At 28.9% G+C, this 19414-nt stretch overlaps 5 protein-coding genes across 6 annotated transcripts; 2 read left to right on the forward strand and 3 right to left on the reverse strand.

The window, feature by feature from the left end:
• Positions 1-329: 329 nt before the first annotated feature.
• Positions 330-3943, forward strand: LOC113792211 (uncharacterized). The gene is made up of 7 exons (XM_075822268.1): positions 330-444; positions 1500-1868; positions 1936-2094; positions 2349-2573; positions 2646-2765; positions 2843-3071; positions 3147-3943. The coding sequence occupies exons 1-7, from the start codon at positions 391-393 to the stop codon at positions 3803-3805; spliced, it is 1815 nt and encodes a 604-aa protein (XP_075678383.1). The 5' UTR covers positions 330-390; the 3' UTR covers positions 3806-3943.
• A 4192-nt stretch (positions 3944-8135) lies between these two features.
• Atg17 (autophagy-related 17) lies at positions 8136-12494 on the reverse strand. The gene is made up of 7 exons (XM_075822387.1): positions 12362-12494; positions 11805-12305; positions 9301-11740; positions 9158-9240; positions 8959-9086; positions 8820-8890; positions 8136-8764 (listed from the first exon to the last, which is right to left on the reverse strand). Exons 1-7 carry the CDS (start codon positions 12427-12429, stop codon positions 8369-8371), a joined length of 3687 nt encoding a protein of 1228 aa, XP_075678502.1. The 5' UTR covers positions 12430-12494; the 3' UTR covers positions 8136-8368.
• Positions 12495-12849: 355 nt separating this feature from the next.
• Positions 12850-14170, reverse strand: LOC113792179 (uncharacterized). 2 transcript variants are annotated; one of them, XM_075822388.1, is made up of 3 exons: positions 14046-14170; positions 13781-13981; positions 12850-13719 (listed from the first exon to the last, which is right to left on the reverse strand). In XM_075822388.1, the coding sequence occupies exons 2-3, from the start codon at positions 13869-13871 to the stop codon at positions 12857-12859; spliced, it is 954 nt and encodes a 317-aa protein (XP_075678503.1). In that variant the 5' UTR covers positions 13872-13981; positions 14046-14170; the 3' UTR covers positions 12850-12856. The 2 variants fall into 2 exon arrangements, with proteins under 2 accessions (XP_075678503.1, XP_027197883.2); XM_027342082.2 differs by having other exon boundaries at positions 13781-14153.
• Positions 14171-14327: 157 nt separating this feature from the next.
• Positions 14328-18957, forward strand: Epac (Exchange protein directly activated by cAMP). Its single transcript, XM_027342155.2, has 6 exons — positions 14328-14494; positions 14607-14749; positions 14824-17034; positions 17105-17507; positions 17588-17885; positions 17941-18957. The coding sequence occupies exons 1-6, from the start codon at positions 14460-14462 to the stop codon at positions 18136-18138; spliced, it is 3288 nt and encodes a 1095-aa protein (XP_027197956.2). The 5' UTR covers positions 14328-14459; the 3' UTR covers positions 18139-18957.
• On the reverse strand, positions 18177-18978 carry LOC113792248 (acylphosphatase-2-like). The gene is made up of 3 exons (XM_027342162.2): positions 18714-18978; positions 18497-18623; positions 18177-18400 (listed from the first exon to the last, which is right to left on the reverse strand). Exons 1-3 carry the CDS (start codon positions 18847-18849, stop codon positions 18286-18288), a joined length of 378 nt encoding a protein of 125 aa, XP_027197963.1. The 5' UTR covers positions 18850-18978; the 3' UTR covers positions 18177-18285.
• Between the last annotated feature and the right edge of the window lie 436 nt (positions 18979-19414).

Below are 19414 nucleotides of genomic sequence, written 5' to 3' on the forward strand. Positions count from 1 at the left end.
TCGATTATAGGATTTTTTTCTTTGAAAATGATGGTTAAATTACAGAAACCAAAAAAAACCCACTAAAACAAAAAAAACCAAAATCATTCGATTCGAAAATCTGATACGAAAAGAGCATATATATTCGGACAGCTGAACAAATATCCATTCGATTCTCATTATTTGATTCTTCGTTTCGTTTCAATTTCAACGATACAAACAAACAAAATTTCGTTTTTTTTTGTTTCCGAAAAGTTTTTTTTTTTGGTTTTCCGTGTGTAGATTCAACAAATTCTTGTTTATTGTGATTCTTTTTTTTGGTTTGTTTTTGTGTTTTTGTTCATTTGCTTGAATTTTTCAAATTGAAAAAAAACATCAAAACATCGCCATCAAATCAAATCAAATTCAAACATGATAAAAATGACAAATTTTGAATGGGACATAAATGATACACAGATTCCTGATGTAAGTAAAAAAAAAGCATTTTTTTTTGTTTGAAATTTTGTTTTTTTCGATGTTTTTCGTTAATTTTTTTTTTTTTTGGAAAAATTCAATAATATTTACCTGGACATTATTCTGTTATCCGGTAACGGACCATAAACAAAAACAATAATAAAAAAAAATTAAATGTCTTTTCAATGAAATTTATTTGCCGGTAGAAAGGTAAAAAAAGGTTAAATGACCAGACCTGTTTAATGATAATGATAATTATTGACAATTTGAAGATAGGGTGTATATTCACCAACTAACCAACAACAAGAGTAAAGTCTGGCGGCCCCAAATGATCTTCTCGGTCTGACCTCACCTAGTTTTTTTTTTCTGTTCTTATTATGAGGAGCAGGTAAATTCATTCATTCATTATCATTATGATGATGATTTCAATTTGTTCGGTGTTTCAATTGTTTCATTTCATTATTCACCTATCCCAATAGTAAATTAATAAAACTTTTTTTCTTTTTTCAAAAAAAAAAAGAAAAGAAAAAAGATTCTTTTAAATGGTCAAATTAGGCCCAAATAATGATGATGATTTCAGAAACAAAATGTAGAAAATCATTTTTTTAAGTTGGAAAAAAAACAATTCAATAATAATGACACTAAACTAGAAAAAATAAATAATTGCTCGATTGATGATGATAATGATGATTTTGTCTAATTTTTTATATTTCTTGAAACAAAACAAAATGATTATCTAAATTTGATTTCAAACACAAACTAAAAAATGGAATAAAAACCAAATTTGATAATTGAGTCAATTTGAATCTTTGAATGTTTGCGAATATCTTTGAATGTTTTGATAATTATCTTTCACATCATCATCATCATCATAATCTTATTTTTGTTGTGAAAATTTCCATAATTTTACTTTTGTTTGAGAAAAAACTAAACTAAACTTACCTGGAAAAAAAAATTTGTTTGTTTGATGTTTGAAATATTTTTTTGGATTTTCTTGATTTTTGCTCAAGGCAGAATTGAATTTTTGAATTTTTTTGAATTGAATTGATTTTTCCAATTTCACACAGGTAACAAAATTTGATGAATTTCAAGAATGGACGGATGGTCATTGTAAATTTGTATATCGTTTGGATTGTGAAGAAGCACGAAGACATTCAAGTGGATGGGCAATGCGTAATACAAATAATCATAATGTTAATATATTGAAAAAATCATGTTTAGGTGTATTGATTTGTTCAAAACAATGTCAAATGGAAAATGGACAATCAATACATTTACGGCCAGCAATATGTGATAAAGCAAGAAAAAAACAACAAAATAAATCCTGTCCAAATCGTCATTGTAATGGTCGGTTGATTGTACAACCATGTAAAGGACATTGTGGTTATCCGGTAACACATTTTTGGCGTCATACAAAATTTGCTATATTTTTTCAGGTAAAAAAAACAAAAACAAAACTAGGAAAAATTGAAAATTAAATAATTTCAAAAAAACTCTAAAAAGGCAAAAGGTAATCATGATCACGTACGACCTGAACCAAAATCCAAAATTGATGCTCGTGGTTTTGGTATTAAATATTGTAAATCAATGTTATCCGCATCTGCAAAATCATCATCGATTCTATCAGCAACATCCACATCATCATCTTTATTTGCTATTCAGGTAATGAGAATTTTAACATCTGAACATCTTTGATATTTTGAATTGATAACAAACAAAATTGAAATGAAAGTTATACAAAGAAATAGAAGAAAAATTATTAGCGAAATGCAAATAAAAATCACTGAACCTTAAACACAGGGAGGAAGGGAGAGAGAGAGAGAGAGAGAGAGAGAGAGAGAGAGAGAGCGATCTAATTTGAAATTTGTTTCGTTTACTTACCCATTCTATATTCTTTCTATTTTCCTTTCATTTAGAAATTGAACAATTCAACAACAACAACAACGACAACAACAATGAAACAACGACAAATGATGATGATGACAATGATGATGAAAAAAACGAAAAAAACTATTAATAATAATGAGAAACAAAAAATTCCAAATACAAGACAAAAATTATTGAAAACAATCGTTACTATACAAAAACAGAAGCAGCAGCAACAAAAAAATTTTGATGATAATCGAAATGGTAACCGAAATGTTGATGATGATGATGATGATTTGCTAATGATGAATTCGAATCATCATCATTTGATTAGTCATCATCATCATCAACATTCAAATATGGTTTTTTTGGAACAAAAAAATCTATTAATTAAACAAGAATATAATAGTAATTGTTTTATTTATCATAATAATGATAATGGTGTTAATAATTATTATAATAATCAGGTAAATTATAAACGAATTTTGTAATAAAAATAAAGATTTATCAATAAAAAATACCTTTTTTGCTTTCCGATTATTAGCAATCCAGCTTAAATAATCAAAAATCATTACAACAAACCATGGATGATAACGGATTACATAATCATCATCACTATGATGATAATGGTGATCAATTTAGAAATTTATTACAAAATTTACAACCACCACCGCCAACAATAACGCAATCTTCATCGATGGAAATTCTTAAATCACCATCACAGCCTGAAACAACAACAACAACAACACCAGCAACATTAAATAACATTGTCGGTAAGTTGATAACGAAAATTGATTTTTTAATCTTCTTATTTTTGGCTGAATGTCTTTCTTTCCATCATTTCGAAGAAAATTTCGAACATTATTATCAACCGAATCAACCGGAACAACAACAACAACAATGTATAGAGAATTATTACTCATATTTTCCAACGACTACATCAACATCAATGAATCAATTGGATCAATATAGTGATGATTATGCTCATCATTATCATTATCCGCAACAACAACAACAATTAGATCCGGTAATATTTAATGATAATTATCGTTTACCATCAAACGATGAATATATGACAAATGTTGTTGTTGATGATAATCACCATCAACAACAACAGCAACAATATCAACCATCATTTGATAATCAACAGCAACCCGAATCATATAATGATGCTACCGATGATTATCGAATTCAAAATTCGAACGTTAATCTGAATAATCAAGATTATTCATATTGGCCATCAATCGATGATAATAATCATCAACAACAACAACAACAACAACAACAACAACAACAAGATTTTACCATGATAACACCAACATATTATTCGACGATAATACCAAAAGATTATTATCATTATCATCATCATCATTATGATTATGATGATGACCATCAACAAAATCAAAATCAAGACCAACAACAACATCATCAACAAGAATTTTATAATTATAATTGTAATGTGCATTTTGTAGCCCAGGCAGCCACGTCAAGCTCATCTGCAACATGACATATATAAAAGAGCTTTCATTTGAATTTTAAAAGAAAAGCTTTTCATTTGCAATTTGTCAAATGTTAAACACACGTTTCATTTGTGTTATTTTTCTTTTCTTGTGTTATTTCGATTAATAAAGTATTTTCTACATTCTTTTGTTTTGTGTTTATTGTTTAAATCTACACGCTGTTTCGTTCCCTTAATCACCTCTCGGCGACGAAATCATCACATGGTGGTAGCGAAAAACTAAACTTGGTAAATGCAAAGCATCGAAGATTTATTAAATATGTCTAATGTAGCGAATAACACGAGAAGTTCAACAAGCGAATTTTTGGTCAAACCATCGAAGTATAACGATTCCGTTTCGATTGAAACCTTTATCGCTGAATTCGAACGTGTGGCAGTTGCTAATAATTGGAATGATGAGAAAATGGCTCGGGTGTTCCCGGCTCTCTTACCAACAGACTGTGTCTGGTTAGAGACTATTGAAGATCTGGCGACCGAATCTCGTAATTCCTTTATCGCTATTAAAGCTGAAATTGACTCTGGTAACAGAGGAAAGAAGCTTAAAAATTGGCAAGAATTAGCAAACATCAAGCGTAAAACCAATGAATCGTTGCCAAAGTTAGCTCATCGTGTTCACGTATTGGTGGATCGATCATTTGGAAAATTTGCTGCTTCTAATAAAACTACTTTGGAACTTTTCTTCTTTTTGAATTGTTTACCCTTGGATATTCAAGTTTTGTTGTGTAATCCTGATATGCCTACATCGGTCAAAAATGCGGTGAACGCGGCTGAAGGTTTGGAAACCGCAAAACATATCACGAATCTGCGATTCGATCGATTTAAAACTCAAGCTGGTAATTCATCTAATTCAAAAGCTGGTGCCGATAAAAAAACGAAAAAATTTTGTAATTTTTGTAAATTATCTGGCCATACTAAGGAGTCTTGTTTTAAAGCCAAGGCATCCGAGAAGAAGAAAAAAGATTCATCATCATCATCATCTGGTTCAGAAGTTAAGTCAATTCATGAACCTACTTTAAAAAAATGTCAAGTCATACCGATTTCATTCAAAGAAGTCGTTACTCAAGCATTGTGTGATACGGGCGCAGATGTATCTGTGATTCCAGCACACTTAGTGGAAAAATCTCGAATTAAAAAATTCTCAGCCACTACTATGCCTGCAGGAGTTGGTGGTCGACCACTCAAAGTAATGGGCGAAACCACTATCGATTTTGCTATAAACAACCACGTTTTCCGACATAAGTTCATTGTTTTGGACGAAAAAAACGTGATACTTGGTATTGATTTTTTTCAAAAAAATAATTTGCGTGTATCATTCGATTTCGACAATTTTATCGAAATAATTTCCAAAACAAACAACGAAACTATCATAAAATTTTGTAATTGTGATAAAATGTCTTCGTACATCTATTCAATCTGTGCTATTGATGATGAAGATTATTCGGACACGTGCGATGTATTGCATGAAGAAGCATCTTCATTAACTGAAACTTTGTTCAACCGTTTCAGCAAAGTGGTGAATGGTTTGGGTAAATGTGATTTAATCAATCACAAAATAGTTCTTAAAGAAAATGCTCAGCCATGCCAATCATATAATTATAAAATTCCATTGGCATTTGAAAACGAAATCGATGACGTCATTAAATCCTTGGTAGAATACGATGTCATAGAAGAAAGTTTTTCGGAGTGGCGATCTCCTATCGTGCCAATACGGAAACCTGATGGAACAATTCGATTAGCTATTGATTACAGGAACGTGAATGACCGTACAAAGAATGATGCATTCCCGGTCCCTCAAATCGATAGAATAATAAAAGACATTCGCGATGCTAAGATTTTTTCGAAAATTGATTTGGCGAAGGGTTATTATCAAATTGTAATGAATCCCGAAGATAAACCAATAACCGCCTTCGAGTGGCACAACAAACTTTGGCAATTTAAAAGAATGCCATTTGGTCTATCTACAGCTCCAAAAACATTTCTTCGCGTTATGGATCAAATTTTTCATCAATTTCCATTCGTTAAAGTTTACTTTGACGATATTCTTGTGTTTTCAACAAACATCAAACAACACATGAACAATTTAATGTCCGTTTTTCAGACATTAGAAAAATATGGCTTTACGATCAACCGGGATAAATCAAAATTCTTTTGTAAAGAAGTCTCATATTTGGGATATAGATTATCCGCTGATTCTATTCAACCGGCTAATAACAAAATTGAAAAATTAAAGAATTTCCCGATTCCAACTAATCGTAAAGAGGTGGCTAGTTTTCTTGGATTGGCAGGTTATTACCGTAAATTCGTACCTGACTTTGGTAATATTGCTATTCCTTTGGAAAATCTCAAACGTAAATACGTTCGATTTATTTGGTCCGATGAATGCAACATTGCATTTGAAAAATTGAGATCGATTATTTCATCGGATAATTTACTTAAGCCTCCTTTACCTGGCCTGACTTTCCTAGTGCGTTGTGACGCCAGCGAAGTTGGCATGGGTGCTGTACTTCTACAAAAAGACGATAATAATGATGAACGTATTATTGAATACGCTTCGAAAGCCTTTTCCGATACGCAAAAACGGTATAGCACAATCGAAAAGGAAGCCACGGCAATCATGTGGTCAATACAAAACTGGCATTATTATCTGATTGGAAAAAAATTCATTCTTGAGACTGACCACAAACCATTGATATGGTTACAGTCGAAGAGGAATTTAACGAACAAATTGGGACGAATGGCGTTAAAGTTGCAGGAATATGATTTCACTATTGATCATATTGATGGCAGCAACAATGTCATTGCCGATGCATTATCCCGTATTTGTTTAATCGAAACTTTTGATTGGAAACTGGAACAAGACAAGGATGGCATTTTACGTGACTGCATGGCATCAAATCCAGATCAATTCATTAAAAAGGGGGGCATCCTCTATAAAATGAATGATGGATTTGCCGCTTTATGCGTCCCGTCAAAAATATTGAACGTCGTCATATGTAATGTTCATAATGAATTATTGCATGTTGGTCAACGTAAAACGATGGAAGTCATCCGACGACGCTATTATCATCCTTTCATGAGAGATCGTGTTAAATCCCTCATCAACGCTTGTGATGCTTGTCAACGTTGCAAAGATTACGACAACAGGCCAAAAACCAATCATCCTCGTCAAGATTACTCGTCGTTCAATGTAGGCGAACATTGGTCAATCGATATAGCCGACATTGGTTCGACTAGTAAAGGAAACAAGTTTCTGGTGGGCATGATTGATTTATATTCAAAGTTCGTAATCGCTACACCTGCCAAGACAGTTTCGTCACATAAAATAATCCAATTCCTTAAAACAACATGGAAGAAAGTGGGTTGTCCTAAATCATTATTGTGTGATCGTGGATCAGTTTTTGAATCTCAGGAATTTAAAAATTTCTGTGACGAGAATAATGTGGAAATAAAATATGCTGTTGCATATCTCCATCAAACTAATGGTAGTATTGAACGATTTTTCCGCACTTTTCGTAATATGATTCGTACTGCTGATTTTCTTAACGATTGGGACGTAAAATTGCAGAGTGTTCTAAATGCATATCATAGTGTGCGTCATGAATCTACTGGCATTCCTCCAAGTATTCTTTTCAATGGTGAATACATCAGTCTTCCATCTGATCAGCTAGCACCTTTAGATTCGAACATCTATGCTTTGTCAGATCAGTCAAAACATCAAGCGTTATCCACTGCTCGTCAAAAACTTCGTGAAGTAGCTGCTGGACCAGCATTCGAAGTCCGAACGTTTGCAGTTGGAGATTTAGTGTTGATACGCCGACGTAATAAGAAAAACCAACCATTTATTGGTCCATTCCAGGTTAAGGAAAAAACTGGCCGAACAACTTACGTCCTTCGTGGGGCAACCCAAGGACCAACACTAAAATGTCATATTAATCAAATGAAAGAATTCGTTGGATCTGCTGAATTGGAAGATATACCTCGTCGTGGTCGGCCTGGCTCCAATTCTAGGGCGGCGTGTAATGTGCATTTTGTAGCCCAGGCAGCCACGTCAAGCTCATCTGCAACATGACATATATAAAAGAGCTTTCATTTGAATTTTAAAAGAAAAGCTTTTCATTTGCAATTTGTCAAATGTTAAACACACGTTTCATTTGTGTTATTTTTTCTTTTCTTGTGTTATTTCGATTAATAAAGTATTTTCTACATTCTTTTTGTTTTGTGTTTATTGTTTAAATCTACACGCTGTTTCGTTCCCTTAATCACCTCTCGGCGACGAAATCATCACAAATACAATTAATAGCAATAATTATAATTATAATCATCATTCACATCCACATTATAATGATAATTATCAATGTTTATAATTTATTTAAAATGTAATGAAATGAAATGAATATAAAGACAAAAGACAAACTCTAAAAGAAAATCTAAATAAAAATTTACAAAAAAACCAAAAAAAAAAAAATTATATATTCATGGAAAGAATATTTGTGCGCAAACAAACATTCAAACGTATTCGAATCAATTTGAGAAAATCTCCATTCAATTTAATCATTTTGTATGGTCCAAATTTGAAATTGTTGATGATGATGATGATGATGGTATTGTTGTTAATGATGACTGTGATGAAATATCTATCATTGAATTACTACCACCAATACCAATAACAGTATTGCTACTGCTACTGCTACTACTGGCAAATAATGATATAAAATTGGATAAAATATTTCGATTCGTTATTGTCGATGTCGATGATGATAATAATGATGATGATGTTGATGTTGGCATATTATTATTATTTGGATGTGAAATTAATGATGATGATGATAAACGATTCATTTGTGCTAATTGTTTGAATTTTTCTTGATTTGATGGAAATTTTGATATTGGTTGTATTTTAACACGAAAAAATTTTGTATTCACAGGTAATTTATAACGATTTTCTTCCTAAAATTCATTAGAAAAATATTAATTTAAAAAATTTAAAAAAGAAAAATTTTACCTTTTTTATCTGGCAATATTCTTTTTCAGTTACTTTGGCTATAATCCAATCATATTCATTTGTAATTGGATCTTTTAAAACAAAAGAAAAATAATGATAATCAAACAAAACAAAAAAAGACAAAATACAAAAGACAAACCTTTAGTTAAATCAAATTCTTTGAATGAATCTGAATGTATATAATGTAAATTCGATAATGATGTATATACGATAAAATTTTCATATTTTTTCTCATAATAAACTAGAACAGTATCGCCAATTTCACAACTAAAAATGGAAATTAGTTGATTGAAAATTAAACACAAAAAAAATTCAATTCCAAAAGAATAATTTTCTACCTGTTTGCAGTAACTTTATCATCAATATTTGGATCAATATTAACCACATTCAGATGTTGAGCTAATTTTGTTGTCAATTTTGGCTATTTATTTTAAAAAATGGCGGTAAATATTTTAAATTTCAAAAATTCAAAACAACTTACGCTATCTGGTGTCGTTGGTATCGATATAAATGAACGTGAATTTAATAGTTCAACATTACGATTAAAATCATTAAAATCTTTGGCCAATTCTTTTACGAAATTAATTTCATCGGATTTTTCATTTTTCATTTCAACATTGGTGTCGACCGAAGTAGAAATAGTCGTGGAAGAATTCTGACCAATTCGAGAATTCAAACGTGATAAAAATGATTCATATAATGACATTTTTTGCATTAAAAAATCTAAATTCATTTCAAATTCATTATTTATTGATGATGTTTTTTTCCGGACAATATTTTCCCGTAGTGTTTGCTGTTTATCCATTTCCAAACGTAATGTTTGAACAGATTTTTCATGATCATTTCGTAATGTTTGTATTGTTTGTTCATATTCATTTCGTTGTTCAATTAACATTGATTTTAATTTTTGTATTTCTTTTTCCTGTGCTGATTGATCAACAATATCCAATTGTACTTTTTCTAAACTTGTTTCCGATGCTGTTCGTTCAATCGATGTTGTTGATATTGCCAATTTAAAACGTTGCCGCAGTGATTCTAATTCATTTTTATGATCAAATAATAATTGTTCACGAAGACGTTGGATTTGTCGATCTTTTTCCACGGAAATATCCTTGCGAATTGATTCAATATTTGTTTGATGTTTTTGTTCCAATGTCGAAATTGTTTCCTGAATCGAACGTAATTCTTCATTTAATCGAATAAATAAATTTTCAATTTCTTGATGATAATTTTGATAATTTAAATTTAAATCCTTAAATGATAGCTGAAAATGATCAAAAAGTTTCTTTTCATTTATAATTCCCGATTTAAATGTTTCAATTCTATTGAATTGTTCTTGAATTTGTTTCCAACATTCTTCATTTTTTATTCTTTCTTCTGATAATTTTTGTTCCAATGATTTTATCTGAGAATTTTTTAGTTTTATTTGATTTTCAAGATTTGCATTTTTATCGGTTAATTCAGTTATCGTTTGTTGTTGTTGTGAAGAACGTGTTTGTAGTTGATTCATTTCATTGATAATTTCATTCAAATATTCATTTAAATGATTAATTTCTTTGAAAAAATTCCTACCATATGATGATAATTGCTGTTTTAAATCCGTTGTTGTTGTTGAATTCAAACGATAAAATTCCATCAGATCATCACATAATAATCGAAATCTTTTCAATAAAATTTTTTGATTTTCATTTTTCGTTTCAATAGTTTCGCAATTCTTACGAAGATTTTCAATCATTTCCATTTTTGCTTGTAAATCTTTTTTCAAATTCAATTCATTCATTTCCAACTGGTCTATATTATTCAATGATAATTCAGTCATTATACCGATATCCTGATGATCGATTGATCTGGAATCGGATTGTGATGATTCGGATGATGATGATTTTTCAGCAACAACATTGATTTCATTTGTATCAAAAGGCACATTGAAAGGCATAATCATCATCAATTCACCATTATCATTATCATTAAACATTTCGGGTAATTTTTTTCTTAAATATTCCAAATCATCAACAGTAATATTAGGTAATAATTGATCAATACGTATTGGTTCATTGAAAAATTGTTCAGGTAAATCATTCATACCAGGGAAAAAACAACGTAAAAAATGATTATCAATTTTTTCAGTAAATTTTTGTCGTAATAATTGTTCTTGTTCGATTAGATTTTTAGCTTGTCGGGATATTTTTTCCGCCCAATCATAAAATATTTTCGTAAACATTTTCCGTCGTAAAACTTCTTGTATGGAATCCAAATAAATTTTTGGACTTTGATGTAAACGTTGTATAATTTCTAAATTTGTACGTAATTTTTGCAATTTAATTCCAATGACAACAACCATTTCATCAACATGTTTTAATTGTTCCTGTACATGTATTATCCAACGTAAACGTTGATTTAAATTTCTTGATAATTCAAATTTTGCATCACGAAATTTATGTTCTAAATCAATTAATTCTAAATGATTATTTAACATTGTTTGTAGTTGTTCAGAATGATTTTGACATAAATCTGGTAATATTGTTGGATCTTGTAGATCCGAAATTCGGGATTGATTTTGTTTAAAACCTTCCGTTAGGATACCTTGTTTTTCGAAATTTTTTTTAGCAGTACGTATAAATTGTTCTAATGCTGATAAACGTTGTGTAAGTCCTTTAATTTCTTTCATATCCATATTATTACATTCACCAAGAACATTACTAATATCTGTACGTAAATTTTCTAATTTTTCATCATTATAATCATTCAATTCTTCCATACAGAATAATTCATCCAAAATATTATGATTATCTTTTTGTTGTATCCAATCAAGTAATGATAATTGATAATTTGTTGAATGCGAAGAATCATCCATTGTTTTCATTGATATCAGCGAATTTAGTATTGGAATTTTTCCAAGTAATTCTTTATCCGTTTTGAAACTAAATTCAGCAAAAAAAAATCAAAAATTAAAACCGAATCAATCAATAAGCGAAAAACACTTACTTTTCCAACAATTTTAGATATGCCGTTTTATTTCGTAGAATATCCTGATAAAGTAATTCAACTTTTCTTGATTTATTTTCAAATGATTGAACTAAATCTTCAAGATTTGCAACAACCGATGCCCAACTTTGTTGTTGTAAATGTTGATCATGTACTAATTGTTTACAACAATGATAAATTTGACTATCATTTTCATATAATTGTATTGCCATTTCATTTCTTGAAACAACTGTATTAAAATTTGGTTCCATTTGTAAACAAGATTGTACACGATCTTTCATATCATCATTATTATCATTATGTTGTTGTTGTTCAAATTGATCCATTAATAATTCATAATTTTTACAAAATAAAAATATTGGACTAGTATCAGTACCAGCAGATGAATATTGACAAACACGATCATCCGAATTTAAACTTTCACCACCACTAATTAATAATACCTGATTTATTATTGGTATTTTATATTGTTCATAAATTGCTCGTTTTAGATTATCAACACTGTAATTTGGTAAAGAAAATTTTATAAAATCGAAAAATATTTGAACAAAACTTACGTTTCAATAGCCAAATTCATATCGAATGTCATCATTTGACCATTGTTTACCCAGAATATGTACAACATTTTCGTTGTAAAACGAAAAGAATGAAAGAAAATTTCAAATTTTTTAATTTTCGACGAACAAAAAGTTTATTTTATTTTATTTTTGCTGCTTTCAGATGTTACGCGTAATCGAATAATCTGTTTTGAATGATTTTCAATACAAAATCAAAATCAAATTCATCATCATTTACATTTGGTCAGAGCAAAAAAATAACAACCATGCATTTCAAAAACAAAATGTGAGAAATGAAAATATATTTTTTTTTTTTGAGACGCATCAAAAAAAAATCAAAAGAAAAAAAAAAATAATGTTGTTGTTTTGCAATGAAGAAACTCGAATGAATTGTTGTTGTTGTTGTTATCAGCTGATGTTTCTGCTGCTACTCCATTACGGTCATGCGCATTTTGTTGATTTTTTGTTAAGTTTGATTTTTTTTTGAGTTTGATTTCATTTTTTTAAAATTTTTTCCTTTTCCATTTGTTTCTTATTTTCTTTTTTCATTAACAACATTTGATGATAATGATAAAGATCATCCGAACATTTACACATATCTTGTGGACAATTTGGATCGATGGCATTACAATTATCATTACACCAATGATACATACCGGATTGTTTTCGATATAAACCGGATGGTTTACAAACAGAAAAATATGGTTCATTTTCATTATCCATTCGTTCTAAATTATTCATATCCAATTCATTTGGATTTATAATTGGATAACAACCATTTTGTTTTGGTAATGGTTCCGATAGTTTAAATATTTCAAAAATTTTTGAATAAATAACAAAACGTTTAAATGCTTTTACTTTATATGGTCCATTACATTCCAGTGGGCCATTAATAGCCATTGTTGTATAACCGAAATATCCTTGTTTAATTTCAGGAATATTATGACAATATTTATCCCAATACCAGAATGCAGAACCCCATGCACCTTCTTCAGTATCGGAAACCAAATCCGGATTATCAACCAAACGCATATCACCATATAAATCCAATGAACAATTTGCATAATTATCTAACCATGTTAATTGTATATAACCACGACCATAATAATATTTATCTTGTTGTTCACGACCAGTACGATAATTATTTGTACATTTTGTTTTAACACAGGCAATTTCTTTTGTATGTTGAAGACCAACAGATTCCCAATAAACTTGTGCTAAAAACATTGCCAATTCATTTTTATCATCGATATTAAAATCTTTAGCCAAACGTATAACGGTTTCATATTTTTCCATACTTGGTTCTGGATATTGATTTAATATTAATGAATCTTTAAATTCTTTCCATGTTATTAATTCTGTTTTGTAAAAATCATTTTAAAAATTTCAATTTTACAAAATAAAAATAAAAATTCTTACCTTTAGTTTTCGTTTCAATGAAACAATTATTGTTGCTAAGAAAAATGATTGGTAGAATGAAAAATTTCAATAAAATCATCATCATCATCATTATTTGAAATATAGACCAAAATAAAATCGAAAAAACTCAATTCACGAATGACTTTCACAATCTACCAGTCAGCAATGTTGTGGTCCAGAAGATAAAGATCATTCTGAAATCTGGAAAAATTGAAAGAAGAAAGAAGAGAAAAATGATTCCAAGATTGTGGTTGTGAAAGTAAACCTGTTGTCCTGATTTCTTTCTTCTTTCATCATGGCTTCTCTCATCATCATTACCATCATCAAAATGATTTAATTTTTTTTCTTTCGAGAAAAAAAACCAAAAACGGGATTTAAAAAACAAGTTTTATTTTTTTTGGAAAAAAAATCATTTTGTTTTTCCTGCGGATGTTCGATTCGAACACAAACAAACAAACAAACAAATACGTTATATGTGAATGTTTCCATCACCATTTTACCATTAAAGGAAGACGCGCGCATTCGATCTGATTCGATTCGAACGAGTAAAATATTCTATGGACAATTCTACGGTTGTTATATAGAATTTGTTTTTGTTTTTTCCCAGAATTTCGTTTTTGCGTTTTAAGAAATTTTCATTTTGAATCAAATTTTTTTGGGGATTGATTTTCGATCAAAAATGCTTGCCGAATGGATTAAATCGTTGGATAAAAAGTAAGATGATTAGAATGGATGAAAATTTTATTTATGTTTAACATTTTTTTTGTTATTCCGGGATGGAATTTTAATGTAATTTGTTTTTTGGTTTTTTTTGTTGAGTAAATAGAACCAGTGAACGTACTGATGAAGATTTGGAAATAATTTATAAAAAATTAAAAACATTTAAATTATTTCGTCGTGTACATCCATCCGTCATTCAACAATTATGTTTTGTTGCCATTATTGAACATATTGAAAAAGGTGTTGTTCGTAAGTATTATTATTATTTTGTAAAAAAATCGATTTTTAATCGTCTTAAAATTATCATTATTTTTTGTCTATAGTTTATAAACAAGGTGATGAAGCATTAAATTGGTATTCATTAATATATGGTTCATTAGATGTACAAATAACACATACTGGTAAACGTAAAGATATTGTTACTGTTTGTACACTTGGTTCGGGTACAGCATTCGGTGAATGTGTTCTGAATGATGGTCATCATTCAGCTAGTGTCATATCAAATGAACCATGTACATTATTACGTGTACCAAAACAATCATTTCAAGATATTTGGCAAAAAAGTTCACATTATATGGAAGAAATAATAACATCACCATTTTCGTTGAATGAATTGAATAATAATGAACAACAATCAGCGACAATAACAACAACATCAAATAAAACAATTAATCAATCGATAGGAGAAAAATCAACACAAGATCAGCCATCATCAAATCAATTGATAATGATGAATAAAGATGATCATCATTATCATTATCAACAGAATGATGAAACAAATGAACAGAATATTAAAGGAGAAGAAATACAAATGTCTGAAAATGAAATTAAATTAATGCATGCAGGTTGGATAATACGATTACGTATTCAACAAACAGCATCACATTTGATTCGTGATCGTAAACATCCATCAACAACCGAAATATTTGATAATTGTTTTATTGGTTCAGAATTAACTGATTGGATAATCAATGTAACAATGACATCAAGTCGTATAAAAGTACGTTCACGTAAACAAGCTGAATCAATTTATCAGGTTTTATTTGAAAATAAAATCATCTATACAGTATATCCATTGGAAGAATCAAATTCATTTACCGATCGTTATGTATTTTATCGTTTTTGTTTTGATGATTTAAATGATGAAAAATCACAAACATTAGTTAATTTGTTTCAACAAAATGTACCGATTGATGAAAATCGTATTGCTGATTATCTTTATGAAAATCTTACGTTTTTATTACAACTGGCACCTGAAGCAACATTACGACAAATATTACGTAAACCACCGGAAAATCGTACCGAAGATGATATTGATATTGTTTATGAAGAAATAATGAATATAAAAGCATTTTCACATTTATCAAATACAGTAAAAAAAGAATTATCGGCTGTAATTGCATTCGAATCGATTGAAAAAAAATCAACAACATTATTTAAACAAGGTGATCGTGGTACTTGTTGGTATATTATATTAAGAGGTAGTGTTAATGTTGTTATTGCAAGCAAAGGTATTGTTTGTACATTACATGAAGGTGATGATTTTGGTAAATTAGCATTAGTAAATGAAGCACCACGTGCAGCAACAATTATAACTAATGAATCGGATTGTCAATTTTTACGTGTTGATAAAGTACATTTTGATCGTATATTAAAAGATAATGAAGCATCAATTGTACGATTAAAAGAATGTGGTAAAGAAGTATTAATATTACAAAAAATGTCAATGAAACAACATTCAAAAAAGAATTCTGTTGTTGATAATACTAATACTACTGTAAATAATGAACCAACAAATTTTAAATATATGGTTATGGCTGGTACACCTGAAAAAGTAATCGATTATTTATTGGAAACAAGAATGAATAATAATAATTTTGAAGAACAATTTAATAAGGAAAGTTTATTTGAAGATTTTCTTCTTACATTTCCAATATTTATTACATGGAAACATATGACCAATTCATTATTAAGACATTATAAAATTGATGAAATGAATTTTCGTCAAATGGAAGATTATATTGTTGATAATAAAAAACGTGTTGCACGTTTTACATTACTTTGGTTTAAAATATCGGCTGATGCATTTTTAAATTGTAAAACTATTACAATTTTTCTTGATGAACTTATTGACCTGATGGAAAAAGATAATTTAAAACATGATAATCATTTTGAAACAGAATTAACATCATTAAAAAATATTAAAGAAACTAAAGAAAATTATAATTTAAATCTTGAAATGAGAGGTACTATTGTTTATAAAGCTGATAATTCAAATTCGGTTCGTCGTATGTCGAATATAAATGAAGCATTATTTGCAAAATCACCCGATGAAACGGATAAAATTTTCAAATTAACAGCAATCAAAGAATTTGATGAAATAATTTGTCGTTTATATTGTGCTGATCATACATATACAACATTGAAAACAACAATGGATACCCGTGCAGAAATTATTCGTAATCAAGCTGCTGAAAAATTAAATCTTGATAATTCAGTTGATTATACATTGGTTGAATTAAAATCGGATAATGGTAAGCAAATTGAAATTCAATTCCAATTTGATTATTTATTTTATTGATTTTTGTTTTTTCTGGTTTTTAGAACGATACATTTTCAATGAAACCGAATTAAATATTGCAACAACATTATCATTAAATGGCAGAATATTCATTTCACATAAAGATCATTTGGATGCATTAACAACATTACCCGAACAGGAAGGAACAACAATTGGTTCGATTTTTAAATTAGAATCATTTTCATCACAAGAAATTGCTTATTTTCTTACTAATCAAACATGGAAATTATTTTTTAATATTCATCCATATGAATTTATTTATTTGGTATTTGGTCGTCATAATTTTAATGATATAACAGCCAATCTTGATCTTTGTCGACGAAATTTTAATGAACTACAATATTGGGCTATAACAGAAGTTTTATTGGAAAAATCATTATCAAGACGGGTACAGATTTTGAAAAAATTGATTAAAATTGCTGGATAGTAAGTTAAATTGAATCCGATTATATTCATCAATTTGGAATTAATTTTTTTTCATTTTGTTTTTACTCTCTCTCGATTAGTTGTAAAGAATATAAAAATCTAAATTCATTTTTTGCCATCATTATTGGTTTGAGTAATGTTGCCATCAGTCGATTAACACAAACATGGGAAAAATTACATAATAAAGTTAAAAGAATTTTCACCCAATATGAATCATTAATTGATTCATCACGTAATTATCGTCGTTATCGATTATTATTATCGAAATTTGATCCACCACTCGTACCATTCGTACCGTTATTAATCAAAGATATGACAATTTTGCATGAAGGAAACAAAACATTTGTCGATCAAGGATTAGTGAATTTTGAAAAAATGGTAAAGCAATTTTTAAATTCAATGCATTTTAATGATTTATGTTTGTCTTTTTTAGCATCTTTTAGCACAAACATTACGTATGATACAGGATTGTAAATCCGGATCATTTCAAATACAATCACCGGCAACATTATCAATGAAAAAAATGAATTTTCCAAATGTATTACAAGAATATTTTGATCAAATCAAAGTTATTGATAATCAAAAACGTTTAATGCAATTATCATATTGTCTTGAACATCGAAAACTTTGAAAAAGCCAAAAAACAAGCTGAATTCAACAACGCACATATCATTTTTCTTTGCACAGAAAATATTTTATTTCATCATCATCATTGTTATTATTGTTTCAATATTAGATCAAACTAAATTCACCATACAATGAAGAGAAAGATAATATTTTAATATCTTATCGAAAAATTCCTAAAATCACAATTATCAATAATTTTCCAATTTTTCATCAAACAGCAACGAATTTTTGAAAATGGACTTCCTTGTGTTTGCAACCAAATAACCCTATAGAAATTATTTATTTGAAAAAAGAAAAAGAATTTATGTTTGAAAAAAAGATCTCCTAATCACTATCCAAATCAATTTTATTGCATAACATACATTTCATCAACTTTATCTTTTTCACCTTGTATTTGTCCATAAACCGTACCACGTTGATTAACACGAATCCATCCTTTAACATCCAATGTTTCGGCTATATTTTTAGCATATTTAGTAAAATATACTCCTATATATAATGATGATAATCCAATGAAAAAGTAAACGAATCCAATCAATCAGTAAAATCAGTTTTTTTTGAAAAATAAATAAAACTAACCTGAAACATCACCAGCAACTTCAAAATCAACCTGTACAATCATTGGACGATATGGATTTACATCCGATACATATGATTTACGTACATCATCATATGATGTTTTTATTGTTGAATATTGATGCATTCCGGTAATCATTTTTTGTTTTGCTTCAAATTTGCTTTTTTTCCAAAATGTGAGAAAATTATTGAACGAATTTTTTTTCAACGAAAAATGTCTTAGGCGAAAATATCTTGTTTGTAGAAATGACTTTCTCAGTTTTCTATTTATGATATTCTGTCATTCTTTTTGTTTTAAAAAAAGAAGAAAAAGAAAATTTCAAACACTGTCAGTTGCCAATTATTTCATCATTATTAACCTTGATTCTGACAACTTTTTACAAACAAGCAAGCAAGCAAAAAAAAACAAACACATGATATTTCATCGTTTTATAATCATCATTATTGTTTTTATAATCATCATGACAAAACCAGAATTGTTATCCAGAAAACAATTCAAAATTCAAAATTCCGTGATACAAATCAGGAAAAAAATCCGACATTGTTTAAGATTTAATCCATTATTATTCTAAAAAATGATTATTATTATTTGAGAATGCGACAAATAATTTACATTCTAATTAGCATTTTTGTTTGTTTTTTTTTCTTGGCACCAATAAAAAAAACTAAATAGAAATTCTTGATTGAACAGAATCTTAAAGATA

Source organism: Dermatophagoides pteronyssinus, unplaced genomic scaffold, assembly GCF_027571235.1.
Source record: "Dermatophagoides pteronyssinus isolate colony J.1.1.1.1 unplaced genomic scaffold, Derpt_VIB-CSIC_2022.12 sq0016, whole genome shotgun sequence".
NCBI lineage: Eukaryota > Metazoa > Arthropoda > Arachnida > Sarcoptiformes > Pyroglyphidae > Dermatophagoides > Dermatophagoides pteronyssinus.